The sequence below is a fragment of the Spea bombifrons genome, chromosome 10 (assembly GCF_027358695.1).
Source record: "Spea bombifrons isolate aSpeBom1 chromosome 10, aSpeBom1.2.pri, whole genome shotgun sequence".
NCBI lineage: Eukaryota > Metazoa > Chordata > Amphibia > Anura > Pelobatidae > Spea > Spea bombifrons.
In genome coordinates, this window is record NC_071096.1 from 8,835,631 (window position 1) to 8,850,420 (window position 14,790).

The following is a 14,790-nucleotide window of genomic DNA, read 5'->3' on the forward strand; positions in this document are numbered from 1 at the left end:
GGAATGAGTGCACACAAAGACAAATGCACTGATCTGGCTAAAGCAAAAGGTTTGCCAACAGGTAATTAAAATGATGCTCCGGCAGTAAAGATCCTAAAGTAACATATTTTACCAAATGCCCCATTTCACACAACAGGACAAGGTAGGAAGCAAAAGACGCTTAATTGCAGCTTTGGGGCACAATGAAAATTGAAAGGGTCCTCAGCTATAATGCATTAAAAGTGTACCTGATGGCTGGAGTTTCCCTTTAATGCATGGCAAAGAATAAGCATCAAAATTCTCCCCTATGTAATCCATAGATACCAGGGAGCTGAATGTTATCTTCCCTTTTACCGTAAGTGTAGTTTGCACCCCAGTTTAAAGTTGTGGAAACTGGTTTTATAATGCGGGTGGTATGAGGATATACTCTAGTACATTACTAAGGAAAACGCTGCATGTCTTTGTCATGTTGCTGGGATTTTCTGAGATTATTTTATATACAATTTACTCACGAGGAAGGCATGGGAGATTCTTCTGGATAGCAGAGGTCAAGGTAAAATAATTCAGCCACACAGGAGGTGGCTCCGACCCTCTGCTGCTATATAACTACAAGGTATACATAATTAGAGGTTTATTGTTCCTTCATTTGCAGTAGGGCTTCTTTCTCAAAGTCCTTATGAGGTAGCAGATTTTTATATCAATCAGGTTACACGGCGAAGAGTCAAGTAGGTGACAGCTCTCCCATGAATACCAACACAGTGCCCATGAACGGCGACACCGCCAAATGGAATGCAATAGCAGAGACATTTCAAGAGTCCATCATCCCTGCTGAAAATGTAGGTCAATAATTATCAAACTATTGCAGCTTCTTACATGTATATCCTATGGAAGGCTTAACTCTTTTTTGCTAGTAGCAGATTTCAGTTTAACTGCTTAAGAATAAATAACAATGTGCTGTATCTTCCCCATAGTATGTGTTAAGACCACCACTGCTCTTGTTTTATTGCAATATATAATATATATTGCATTGAAACTACATATATATATATATATATATATATATATATATATATATATATAGACTTGTGCATTCAGATTTGTACGAAGCCACGAAAACATGGCCAGTCTCCCACGAAATTTGTGGGTCTATATTCACTCACACTCGTACACTTTCTCTTAATGTTTTCCTACCTTCATCTTCTCCCTTTGTCCTCGGACATAACACAACACGAACTTCTGACAAAAGTTGGCCTGAGTTCAAGCGAGGGCAAACCGATGGCGCTTGTGGTGACGTCCTCATTCTCCATTGGAGGACGTGACCGCATGCGCCACCATTTTGGCAGAGGTTCCTGCCAGGTTATATCCAAGGAGATGCCGACAAAGATAGATCAGAGATAGAAGGGTTAGAGTGTGAGTGAAAGTGGGCACCGGGCAACTCAGGTTCCCCAATTAAAAACGCCCCTGAATTTTTGTTCCCCAAAAACTAACCAAAAAATTTGATTCGTATTTGGCCCATTTATATATATATATATATATATATATATATATATATATATATATATATATATATATACATACACACACACACTCTATTAGGTACACCTGTTGAATTGCTATTTAACACAAATAGCTAATCAGCCAATGACATGGCAGCAACTAACTATATTGACATGGTCAAGACAACCTGCTGAAGTTCAAACCGAGCATCAGAATGGGGAAGAAAGGGGATTTTAATTACTTTAAACATGGCATGGTTGTTGGTACCAGACAGGCCGGTCTGAGCATTTCAGAAACTGACGATCTACTGGGATTTTCACACACATTATTGCAGAGTGTGCGGTGATATATATATATATATATATATATATATATTATATTATATGAGACACAAAAGCTGCTAACCAGCCTGCCAACAAGCTTATTCTTAATGAAATGACTCACTTCAAATCAAGGTGTGATTTGATTGCTAATTTTATTAATTTGAGCCTGTGATCTTGTTTGGCAAATGATAAACTAACATAAGTGTTTGGCTAAAATGTTGCAGCACCCACTTCTAATTCTAGGGAGGTGGAGGAGCGCCTGAGAGTATGAGGTGAATACCTTTATCTGACATTAGTAAAGATAATTCATATTAATGGTTTGAAATCGGGTTTTAGTAGCAAAAGCTGGTTTACGTTAGGTCGAGTGAATTGACTGGACTGCTAAATGTCACTAAGCGTGCGGGGAGTGTGAAGCAGATGATCTTTCTCATTCCAACAAGAACTGCTAATCTGCGTATATATTTTTATCCTTTTTAAATGAAATGCAACCATTTTAAAACTAAATTTAATGTAGAAGGCAAATGATTTATATTGGCATGTCTGTACATTAGCACTTTGAATATCCTAGGCCATGTTTTAGAGGCCAAAGCACAGGCAACATTGACCCTGATGGTTGTGTCTTACAGCGGAAAGTGGTTATGAAACCTGGAACACCTTCAGCATCGAAGCAAGACAAAAGTCTAATCGGCCCAACTAGCTACAAAGACCTATTTAAGACTAAAATCTTCCCAGTCTCACCAACGGATAAAGAAAAGGATTCTTCTGCTAGCAGCATACAGGAGCAGATAAGTGAAATTGAGAAGTTTTTAATCAACCAACGACGGAGAGGCTCCAAGAAAAGGAAGATGGAAGACATTTCCCAGGTTGGAGAGGAGCAACCAGAAGACATTATTTTCAGCTAAGTGTATATAGCTTTTCACATCACCGTATAGCAGTCTAAAGCTCATGTAGATTAGTAGAGCAGGTGCAAGGATTGTTAATAGCTTAGGCTGCTAGTCCTTCGTTTAGTTAAATGTCTCATATTGGTGTGTTTACTAAACCAGAAGCTGACCCTGCATAATGCCTGATTATTATTACATTTATATATCATATAATATAATTACACAGACACACTGAAAGAAAAACAAAAAGCTATTTTTTTTTACCATTTTTATATTAGATGGTATACATATTTCCCATCTTAAGCAAATATTTTATTTTATTTTTTATAGTTGGCCCTTTAACTGCTAAGAATTGTATCTGAAAACTTAAAATAAGTCTTATAACAAACACCAAATGCAGGTAAAATTGAGGAATTTGTAACAAAAAGAAATCCATTGTTACTACGGTTCCAATGCGATTCAGAGAACATGGTAAAATGTTAAGCGTCAGAGATACTTTGAAGACTGGTTTTCACTTTGCTTAAGTTAAGTTTCCAGGTGTTGAGAATATCGTATAGTTGCTGCCACTGTTGTTTTCCAAATGTTCTGTGTGTGCTGTGACTGCAAAGAAAAAGCAAAGAAATAAATACTAAATTTCACAATTTAAAAGATTCACCAGATTGAAATTCTAAAAAGGTTCATATCACAGCATGAATAATTCTCTGGGAGCTCAAAACATCAGTGTGGTTCAGAATAGTGTATGAAATATATATATATATATATATATATATATATAGCTGTCCATCTTTTAAATTGCTGCACCCTTTGGTAGTAAATAGACACCGGGAACTCAGGAGAACAGCTGAAAAGGCCTAGCTTGTATAAGCGTGTCAGAATTTGTCGTAGCTGCAGCCATGCACCTAATTAACATTCAGGTCACTACTAGAGTCATTAAGTGAAATGTGCTGGAAAATAGGACACTTTCATTAAATAAGCTAATCACATTCAGGCTTGGACTTTAATAAAATTATGATAAATAGCTAGCATTTAACCACAGGCACATGATGTGAACAACCACGGCTTCAAAGATGAAACATATATTATGAGAAATAAATATATATTTTTGCAAAATACAGCAGCAGCAGTAGAGTTCGGCATCTCACCTCACAATAACTTTCTTCTGCGTCTGGTCAATTTTGCAGTACACCATCTTTGTTTTCACAGCTTGAATTAAAAAAAAAGGAAAAAAAAATAAGATTTTAAACATCACTGAGGAAATATTTCCAGTATAAAGCATGGTTATATGTTGTGATTTTTAGCAGATCTTAAACCAGGAATTCATACATCCTAGATGTGAAATACATGGGTTGTCCTGGATTTTTAAAGCGAGGTGGTGTTTCTCTCTTGGACCGTTTCCCATGTTGGCATTAAAATTGTTAACCTTTATCGCCTCATTAATGGTAGTTTATCTGCAATATTTATACAAACACACTAAAAGCCACCACAGTTTTAAAACTCCATAGCATTAAACACATTTTTAATTAAAATGATAAAATCCCCTCCTGCCCCCCCATCCATTGATATATAAGCATTGCAAATTCACACAATTTGAATTCAAAAAGTCACCTCCAAGTAATAATACAGATTATTATATTACATGGTCTATCGATTGCTCAGACCGCAAAATGAGCTGCATACAAATTAATGTTACGATACAAAGAGAATCACTTACCATCAATTACAAAAGCTTCCACATCATCAGCCCCGATCTGCAGCTCCTGCTGAATCGTATCAAAAGAAATTTCCTTGTTTTCCACAGCCATTCCCATGAAGGTAAGAAGCCGCATCTTCTCCATGTTCTGCTCGTGTGACAAGCCTAAAAATCCACATGATTGGGTATGTTAGGTTTCCACCAGAACACCAAACCATCAGGGAAATACATCTATTATCAGATCAACATAGAGCCCCTTCAACCAGTCATTTTTATTAAGTGAAAAAAGAGCGCCAATCAGGACAGCAATTACCATATTTGGTTGATTATAAAACAAGGGTTTTTTTCAGAGCATTTGCTTTGTTTAATCCCTCGTCTTATATTCGAGGTCGTCTTCTAATCAGACCTCAAATAGCGCTGCAGGGGACCCGGATCCCCCTCTATGGCAGCCTGTGCTGCCGGCACTTCCTCTGGGGGCATCTATGACAGAGCGCCAGCATCACATGACCTTCTGGTGCTCCACCATAAAAGGGTCGTTCCTATAGGATCGTCTTGGCTTTTTTCCCTAAATTAATATTCAACTTTTGGGGGGTTGTCTCTTAATCGGGCAAATACGGTATTTTAATGTACTCTTGTATTTTATATATATATTATATAATTTTATATATTATCACCCTTAAAAGAGGAAATTTGGTCACAATACTAAAGAAAAAAGATGATATACATACACTGAAACAGGAGTACTATAAAACACCCTTCTAGAAACAAAACCATAAAAACCCTGTCCCAAAAAGTAAATTTGCTGCATTTATTAAATAAAATAATGATTTTGCTATAGAACACTAATTGCGTTAATGTAGTTTTGGAAGATATTAAGACACTAGGTGGCATTAACCAAATACTGAAGCAATGCGGAAGACACTTAAGTTTTAAAGCTAGTCTTAACATAAAGTTCTCGCAGCCACTAAACAAGGTCCAGCTGATTGTCGTAACAAAAAGTACAATTAATTAAGAGAGAAAATCAATTAGCACGCACTACACTAATTAACAGCAGCAAACAAGCTAATTGCGTTTCAGCAAATAAAACATTGCTGTGTACAAGGAATAATGGTGTATACACGAAAGCAATTAGAATGGCAATAAATTCTATCGCTCTCGTAATTAGTAATCAAAAGAAACCATAACTGGAGGGCACGGCTGCCTCCAGCGTTCCGGTAGACGGTAAGAACTTCTCTACAAGTATCTGGTCTGCGGTGGAAGAGTCCACGAGTGTATTTCACGGTCACCAGTGGGGATTTAAGTGGTCCGTGGCAACACGTGGAGCAAAGCACAATGAAAACTGCGCTAATCTGTGTAAAAGCCAGAGACACTGATCTGGGAAGAACGCTTTTGCTTCAGCAAAGGGTTTTCTGAGATCCAACATACATTTCTTACGCATTCTTTCTACACAAATTGGCTCCATGAGCAGGTATGTGGTATATAGATATTTTTTTACCATTATATCACGTTACTGAATGTACATTTTGCTTTGAATGTAAATGGTTTATACGGTCATCTAAATCTAGCAAATCTAGGAAAATTGTCACGACCCCCACAATTATGTCCTGAGCCCCAGCGCTCAAAGTGTTAGAGCGATAACTGTAAAATTCTGCATTAAATAATGTTAGCTTCAGTTTACACACAGTGTATATATTTTGTTGGGGCAAAGAGGACACTTAAAAGCCCCTAAGTGCTATAGGGGGTAAAATCCTATAATGAGCCTCTGTTCAAAATGTTTATATATGTTTAATATTGATAATAGATGTTAGCATAGAAAACTACAAAATTATTATAACCCATAAAAGCCTGTGCTAGGTTACAATAAGGAGTAGAGAAGCGTTAACCGGAGGAGACATTTTTCATATTATTTCAATAACTCAATGCTTCTCTTATCAATCCATCGCCTGCCTTCCGTTAAAGTGTATTGGGGTCTTGGCTGTAATTCTCTGAGATCGAAAGCTTTGTCTCAGGAACCTGTATAAACATCACAGCAGTAATACAGCCAGTGCCAATAGATTAAAACAAATGGCTCAGCAACTCTATACGATAAGGAGATCTTTAACCAAAACGTAAAATACTTGTAAGATTTTTCCATCATTTCCAGCATTCTTCTATGTTCTATTCACTAAACCAGAATGAAGGGTTAATGCACCATTATAGTGGGACCCAACCAGAGAGTATAATACCAATGTCTGGGTGGAAGAGACAAACCCTTAATTTGGTTTGTGCAAAACTGGAGTAGTTAATTATCTCCAGCCATTAGTATTTACACTCCCAAAAGCCTCACTGTTGTGGTCAACACCTTAGCAGCGCTGCAGAAACGCATCATTAAACATGGCTGGCATCGGCTCTGACCCCCGGCCAAAGGAAAAGAAAAGGCAATGTGGAAAATGTAATTTTAATGCATGCAATAGCTTACGGTCCCGTGCTCTTTGGAAACACTCAATTACACATGAACGGGGGAGCGTCAAAGTGTTAATGACTACTCCCTCTTCCCATAGCGTGTAAATAAAGAGCTGCTGACATTAACATTCCATCACACAGATCCATGCTATGAAACAAATTAACAGGGTCCGACTGGGGTCTCCGGTATAAACCAGCACACACTGCAGCACTTTCTTCTCGCTTCCCTTCTGCTGATTTCACTCAAAAATGGGACCGAAACAACAATACTATGTAATGAATCACAACACAGAGTCGCAGCTGGATCCATTCAAAGAGACAATAAGTAGACTTGAAGCATAGTCTTTGACCCTTTCACTGATTAGTGCTTACGGTCTCAAACGCCAAAGCAGGAAAACATTCCAATATATTATAATTAAAAAAAGAAATGTGTCCACGTTTATCGACTGGCTATTTTAAGCCTTGAAAGATCCCTCCATGGAGTCGTGCACTGGCTCCGCGCTAAATGTTACTGTAAAGGTTGTTTAATAAATGTCATCAAAAAGGGACTTTTTATTTCTAATATTTCTGCATTCCCTGCAGTGGACATACTAGAGAATTGACTTCATCTTGGATTCCAGATTGAACCCTCAGCCGCGCTATGGGGGTTTATCTCCTAAATGCGACATTAGCAGGAGAGTTGCAGTCAACTCACTGACTTAATTTTAAATTAAAGGGCCAACCCAGTGGGCTTTTTTTTTTTTGATTGTCCCCGTTTAAAGCATCAGTGAGATCTCTTGAACGTCACTTTTAAAACCATTCCATTTACAGGATCTTGCAGAGAAATTGCCATACCTGGGAACTTCTGTTCTCCGGCTACCTGGAGACTTCCCTTGCGGGATGCAGCCAGGACTGCCCACTGACATCAGCGGGTGGTCCCGTGAAGTCGGCAGGACGTCCCGCTGACATCGGAGGGACACCCCCTCTTTTAAAGCGATAATGGGCGGGGACCCGGAGGATTTGGGTCTTGACCCGGAGAAGCGGTGCTTCACCCGGCAATCTCCGGGCCAACCCGGAAAGTTCCCAGGTATGGAAATTGCCCATGTATGACCCTTTACAATGCATAGTGAATTCAGGCAGATTAAGTCACAACTCACTTTGGTGAATAAATACCAGATTATAGGATTCAGTCCAAATGTATCTCTCCTCCTTACCCCCTATCATGAATCCATGGCTCTTAAAAACAGGATTCCTATATTAAAGACCTGGATCTGCAATGTGAAACTAAAACCCTATTTTTGTAATCTCTTTGTTGAGAAGAAAAAAAAAAAAATTAAACCAGATTTATTCAGCATAACTACTAATATGGGCCAATTTTCCATCAAGAGAATCTAAAATTTAATGCAAGTTTGTAGTTTATGAAAACGCATTCTATGAGTTAGATTTTGATTTATATGCCCAAAATTGAAAACAAATAAATGCACGCTCACTACACGGCATGCGCCCAATAATAGAGCTTTCCAACATATCACACACTCCTACCAACACACTGAAATTGTGCACAACCCTTGAAATCATTGTTTTATATACATTTTAAATACTAGTTTTACAAAGTAAAACATTCACAACATTTCAAATCTGAATATTTAAAAAAGAACCATAAAAAAGCCAGTTACGTCACTTACCCAAAGAATCAATGAAATCTTTGTTGTTCTGGTAAAACTTGACATACGAAGATAGTTTCGCACTGACAAATATTGTCAAAAGCTAAAAGAATAAAAATAAAAGTGAACTTAAATTTCAAGATATCACCCAGACGCAAAGCCCCTTTTTTATACTTTTAGTAATACTAAATATGTATTCTTAATTAGTCTATTAACGATGGGATGTGGTCTCTGCACAAATCTACTCTTTAGACATTTTAACGCATCTACTTGTGATTCTAGATTATGCCAGTAATGCTCCATTTTACATAAATTTAAAAAAATACAAAACTTTCTGGCTATGTTTAAACAGATCAATTCTAGATCTAACTGTAGCAATTAGCATGAACATTCGAGGCGTTGCCATGGTAATTGTTCCAGGTATAGAACTTAAGTTGGTTTTACAAATGCATTCCCCCATCTGCTGAACTCACACAATGATTCATATTTAAAAATTAAATACCGGCACAATTAGAAAAAGATAGATAGTGAAAACCTGTTGAAAATGCGATTATATGAAACGTACGTCATGGATAAGTTCTCCCTCCAGGAATTTCACTGGTTTTAAAGCAAGGAGGTGATCAAGAAGGAAGGTTTTGGGATCCTTTAGTGCTCGCACGATACACCTAGAAGGAAACAATGATATTGTGATGCTCAAATTACTGCCATACTATATTACATATATAGTGCATATTACACATACGGCCATACTATATTACACATACTGCCATACTATATTGCACTTCTAGAATAAGGATAATCACAATGACCACAAAAAGTCACTTAATTGTCCTAGACATTTACTAAAATGGGAACTAAACGATGAAGAAAAAACGTAGACATTTACTTGTGAGCGTCCAGACGGGCGTGAGATGCATTGTCGTCTGTGTAACTTCCCAACAGCTCCACCATTACCTTGGCTGCCTCGTCACTGCGATGAAACATTGTTTAATTAGGTCGCAGAACAAGTATACGGGTTTAGATTTAACATAAATGGAAAATTAAAAATGAGGTGTACCTGAATGGATCAGCATCATCATTGCTAATTAAGGAAACACACTAATTAGAGGAATATATTTTAGATACATCTCAAATGCAACAACACAAGAGAAGAGAAACCCCGTACATTATATACAGAATTTGAGCTTGCACTTTGGAATTTTCCATGTTCAGCTTGTTTGTAGCCACATTCATTTGCAAAGCACAGAAGAATAAGTTGAGTGACAGATCATAAAGCATATTGGTAAAAGAGTGTTAGTATTTTTAACAATAAAGGAGACAGTTCCTTAATAAGCATTACATTCTGAAACAATGTTCCTTTACTGACCAGGGGTTAGTAGCAAAGCATAAGCAAAATGTATACTATATATTATACACACTACTGTTCACAAGTTTGGGGTCACTAGCTTCTAGCTGTAATATAATTGCAAAAGGGTTTTCTAACGATCAATTAGCCTTCAAAACTCAAACTGGGATTAGTGAACACAATGTGGCATCGGAACACAGGAGTGATGGGAGTGATAAAAGAGCCTCCGTGCATCTATAGAGATATTGTATTAAAAGTGAGCCCCTTTCCAGCTACGGTAGTCATTTACACCGTCTGTGCTGGATTTCTGATCCACTTTGTGTTATTTTAATGTTTGCTTTTCTTTCAAAACCTAGAACGTTTCTAAGTGACCCCAAACTTCTGAATGGTAGTATGTATATAATCCATCACACATACACAGGTAGCTAAAGCCATGTCATGTGTCCTCAAACACATCTCAAAAGTCCAGGTGATACCCCTGCTGTAAAGAATTTAACACGATTCTACCCAACGTTATCAACGCTGACTAATCAGTTACCATTGCCTAGAAAGGCATTGCAAAGTATTTAATGTATACCCTTTTTTACCAACACATAAAAAGATGTAAAGTTCTTCCATCGGAAGAGACCTCCGAAGTCCGCAAAGCTTAAGCAATATAATTAAAGACGCCATGATGCATTAATGGACATCGTCAAACTCACTTTATGCTTGCATTCAAGTCACTGATCACATTTATTTTAGGAATGGACTCAGCCACCTTGTGTTCTACCGAGTCTGCATTATGTGAAAAGCTACTTGATCGCATATTTATCAGTCAAGCAGGCTTGCCTCATAATGGCATAAAAGACAGGTTTTTCTTAAGTGTGAAGTCCATATGTAAGAAAAATCGTTAACATCTGGCTTGCTCGGCAGCGTTCAGGACAGCACCGACAACACCATCAGACTGAGCTACCAAAGCATAATGTCCTTGATAACCCTCAAGCACCTTAATGGCGAGGAAAACATTGCTCTGCATTAGCACGCAAAGGGTTAAGGGTTATCCAGCACACCCCAAACCGATTAAAAATGAACGCAGAGAGCCAAAGCAAGCTCTTTCCTTACCAGATCTCTGAATGGGCAGGGAAGCCTTGCAACAAAAGTGACAGGTTATTTAAACACAGTGCACTATATTAACCCCTTAGGGCCCAAGGCTTCTGAAATGCACAGATCCTACCAGGAAACAGACAGATCTATGTGTTATAAGATAAAGCACCTTTTCTTGCAGTCAACAAGAGCCTCATAGAGGAGTCTGAGAAGGACGTGTTTCTTTTCTGTGCTAAGGTTCCAATTAGTGATCCACTTTCTAACCTGGAATGAATGAGATATTTATATTTTAAAGATTGCTCAAAATATACACACAAAGCTGTCACTTATTGATACATATGTATTAAAATGTGGAATAACCAACTCAACGGGCTCTTTTTATTGAAAACAGCAATATTCAGTATCAGCTAATATATATATATTAATTATATAAAAACTCTACGTGGAAGAACATATTTTGTTTAACCTGACATCACACCGGTAATTAAGGTCACCAAATAAACAGTTTCTAAGTCTTTATTAACCGGTGGTTTACCCGAAAGGCATGAAACACTCTCTCCCATTGCATCAAACAAAACTAATCCGACGGCAATATTTTCTCGGGACGTACTGACCTGATCGAGATCTGTCGGAATGTAGATTATCCCTCCGCAGGAAGCAGCGACTTTCACGAGAGCGCAGTACACGGTGTACCTGACAGGGGTACTCTTATCCATTCCGTGGAACAGGTTACTCAGCCTGAAACACAGGCAACAATCTAAATCTTATATCCCAAGCAGACTGATCTGCTTACACATTTTTTGCTTCTCAATTTATGACAATGTAGTCTTTCCACACGCAACATTCTACATTTACATTTTTGTTTGGTTCTTAAGTTTTATTTTTACTTCTAAATAAACAAAAACAAACGCTAAGTGTTCTTTGGGCAACTAGAATGATCTACATAGAAGATGGAATAAACACACATGAATAGGATTACGAATTTACTTGGCTTGGGTTTTTTTTATTCCTTTTTTTTCATCCTGAGATATCTGACAGATAGAATAATAATACAAAAATATCCACACTAAAATACTTAATTGAGTGCCCCTTCATAACCAAGTTAAACAAGAGCGCCGCCCCCTAGTGGACCAGTACCTATTGGATGTCTGTCGAGCTGGGCATTCCTTGACCCCAGCATGGTCAAAAGTATATTTTCATAGTCAGGGAGACCATTTTTAGGATCCCAAGAATTATCTGATCTGCCCAGGACTATAAAGCAACCAAGAAACTTACAGCTGCAGTCTCAAAGATGGACGTTCTCCTTCTCGAAACTTAACTAGCTTCTCGCATAGGCTTTCGATTAATGCTTCTTGCTTGTCCGGCTCCAAGATAAGGAGAAGAGACACCACGCTATTCATAATGCTCTCTACATCTGTGGAGATTCAATATAAAGTCAGAATTCCAACTTCCCCAAACAACGGATGCTTTTCTTGGGTAATAAATGTAGTAAAAAGATCTTCAGTAGAAAGTTGACCACCGGTGACCAGCAAAGGGAAACATAGCAGCGGCGCAAACCTTTATTTTGCTTGCTTGTTTGTTTGTTTGTACCAAGTGAATACCCTAAACTTATTAAACATTGTTTACTTAGCATGTAAACAATTTAGACAGTCAGTCATGTCTGACATCATACTGCAGCTGATATTTTTAATCACAGGACACCCTCGTGTACAACTCAGCAGGGGTCCAAAAACCCATCATTATTATCCACCTGTCATATCACTTAGTCATTTGTTATTAGTTTCGCAAACCAGCGCTTACCCGACAGGCGATATTACATATTAACTGCACCGCGGACACAACAGAACTTTATAAGATGCATAAGACGCAAACCTTTATCATCATCTTTTAAGCAGATGTCACATGCTTCGATGATCTGTGCCAGGTCGATGTGAAGGCCACCTTCAGAGTTCTCTTCTGATATTTCTGCTCCTTTAGATTTCAGGTAAGCTCGGAGCTCTGCAGCCTTTTACAAAGAGAGGTCGTTATTTACACAGTGATTAAAATATTAAATAGAACTATTCAAACCCAAATGTGCAGGTTAAGCATTACTGAGAAAACGTACAGAGCACACAATTCCACCCCTTATCTTTAACGAGCAGATTAACAACTAACCCTCTCCAGCACCGGGGGATTATTCTTTTTGTCCACTGGGCAATTTAAAGGGTTACTGGCTGTTCCACTTGCTCCAAAACATGAATGGCATATTTTGTACAAAGAAAGACAGTTTTAAAATGTTATAGTTCAATTTCTGGTTGGCATGGTAACACATCCCCTTAACATCTACAAAACTGCAAATAACGTCCAATTTAGAACATTGACTCTTCCTTTATTAGGAGGCTGATCTCCATTGGCCCTTTGTATGCATTATTGTACAGATAAAATATTCTGCCAGGCACATCGAGAACAGCAAATCCGGGCCCTTGGACCAGGATAGCATTCATTACAGCCGCCGTGCAAACGGGCATATAGGGCAAGTACCATGGAAGGAAAATATGGTTTCTCCTATAAAATACAGTAATGTAGGTCAGCATCGCATGGTCCTACAAAACTCCCTTTATCTGCAGACCTGGAGGCCGCCATTGTTGTTGATCATGTGATATTCTGGGTGACTCTTCCAGCTGGACCACCGCACCGAGCAGATGCTTTACGGCAATTTTGTACGTGTTTCCCTTTTAATGAGTTTAGTAGGAGCTGCCCCTCCGTACCTTTATGGTATATCAGGACTGGATTTCCAGTACTACACACTAAGCGACAGATTTTATTCCCTCCTACCACGGAACCAAAAATAGTCACGTTAAACTAGGCTTGTGACGGTCACAATCAGCGCAGAAGATGCATTTATTGTCCCAAATCCCACAATGGATTCCAAAGTAGGAAAATGTATTAATCTAATAGGAACTGACAATGCAGAGACTTCAGAGGCTTTTATTCACAGAGGTTTAACTCGTTGCAATGGATTTCTCAGACTTTCCAGTATTAAGTCACACGGTTCGCACTGATACATTGTTACTAAACGTGTAATGAGTAACAATTATTCTCCAGCTGTTGGCTATAAAATATAACAAACCATTCATTGGGAACGGAGTAAGACAAACGTAGCGATCCGATCCCTCATTTAAAGGTCAGATTAGTTTCAAAAAGAGCATATTATTCACATATTTTTCTATAAAGCCCACGTGCCGAGCTCTCTAACGCTAGGCCACCCCTCCCTGCAAAAGGCCCTCCCGCATGCCCCAGAGCGGGGTATCCGGGGACTCGGGATTCCAAGTTCCCGAAAACAACCCTTACATCCCTCCTGCCTTCCTAACCTGGTCCTCCTCAGTAACATCGATAAAAGCCGGGACACTCATGGCGGCAGAGATCCCTCTAACACACGCCGCAGCTGCACCGGAAAAGGAACGAAACCGGCATACACTTCCGGGTCAGGCGCAGCACTGATGATGTCATTTTCAGCAGACGGGGCCGGGCAATAAAAGCTATAGCTGCTGGTGTGGTGTAGCGGTATCCGGCACTACGTGTACCCGAAAATAGCGATATTAACGGGCGCAGAGTGTATCGGTATCTGCCTCCCGACCCCACACCGGAGACCATTTTACAATAAAACGAATTCTGCTGCCTGAGCTGCGATCTGCAGGACGTGTATACTTTAGTCGGAGGTGATAGCGTTTACTGGGTCAGCAAATCTACAGTCACGTGACCTTTGGGGACTTTAAGGGTCTCTGCTACAGAATGGAATGCATTTTATTTAAAAGTGAGACTTCTGAGGCCTGGAAAGCTTGCACGACTACATCTCTTTCTGTGTCCACCCGATCCCACTTCCTTATTAAGATTAACAATTCTTAAGCAAATGCCATTCGTAACTGCC

General features: G+C 38.9%; 1 protein-coding gene across 2 annotated transcripts; it reads right to left on the bottom strand.

Annotated features, from left to right (window-relative positions):
* Positions 1 to 2,990: 2,990 nt before the first annotated feature.
* Positions 2,991 to 14,341, bottom strand: EIF3M (eukaryotic translation initiation factor 3 subunit M). 2 transcript variants are annotated; one of them, XM_053449528.1, is made up of 12 exons: positions 14,234 to 14,341; positions 12,756 to 12,888; positions 12,159 to 12,297; positions 11,498 to 11,621; positions 11,053 to 11,147; positions 9,513 to 9,536; positions 9,342 to 9,425; positions 9,021 to 9,120; positions 8,477 to 8,558; positions 4,392 to 4,535; positions 3,823 to 3,883; positions 2,991 to 3,280 (listed from the first exon to the last, which is right to left on the bottom strand). In XM_053449528.1, the coding sequence occupies exons 1-12, from the start codon at positions 14,273 to 14,275 to the stop codon at positions 3,160 to 3,162; spliced, it is 1,149 nt and encodes a 382-aa protein (XP_053305503.1). In that variant the 5' UTR covers positions 14,276 to 14,341; the 3' UTR covers positions 2,991 to 3,159. The 2 variants fall into 2 exon arrangements, with proteins under 2 accessions (XP_053305503.1, XP_053305504.1); XM_053449529.1 differs by lacking the exon at positions 9,513 to 9,536.
* Between the last annotated feature and the right edge of the window lie 449 nt (positions 14,342 to 14,790).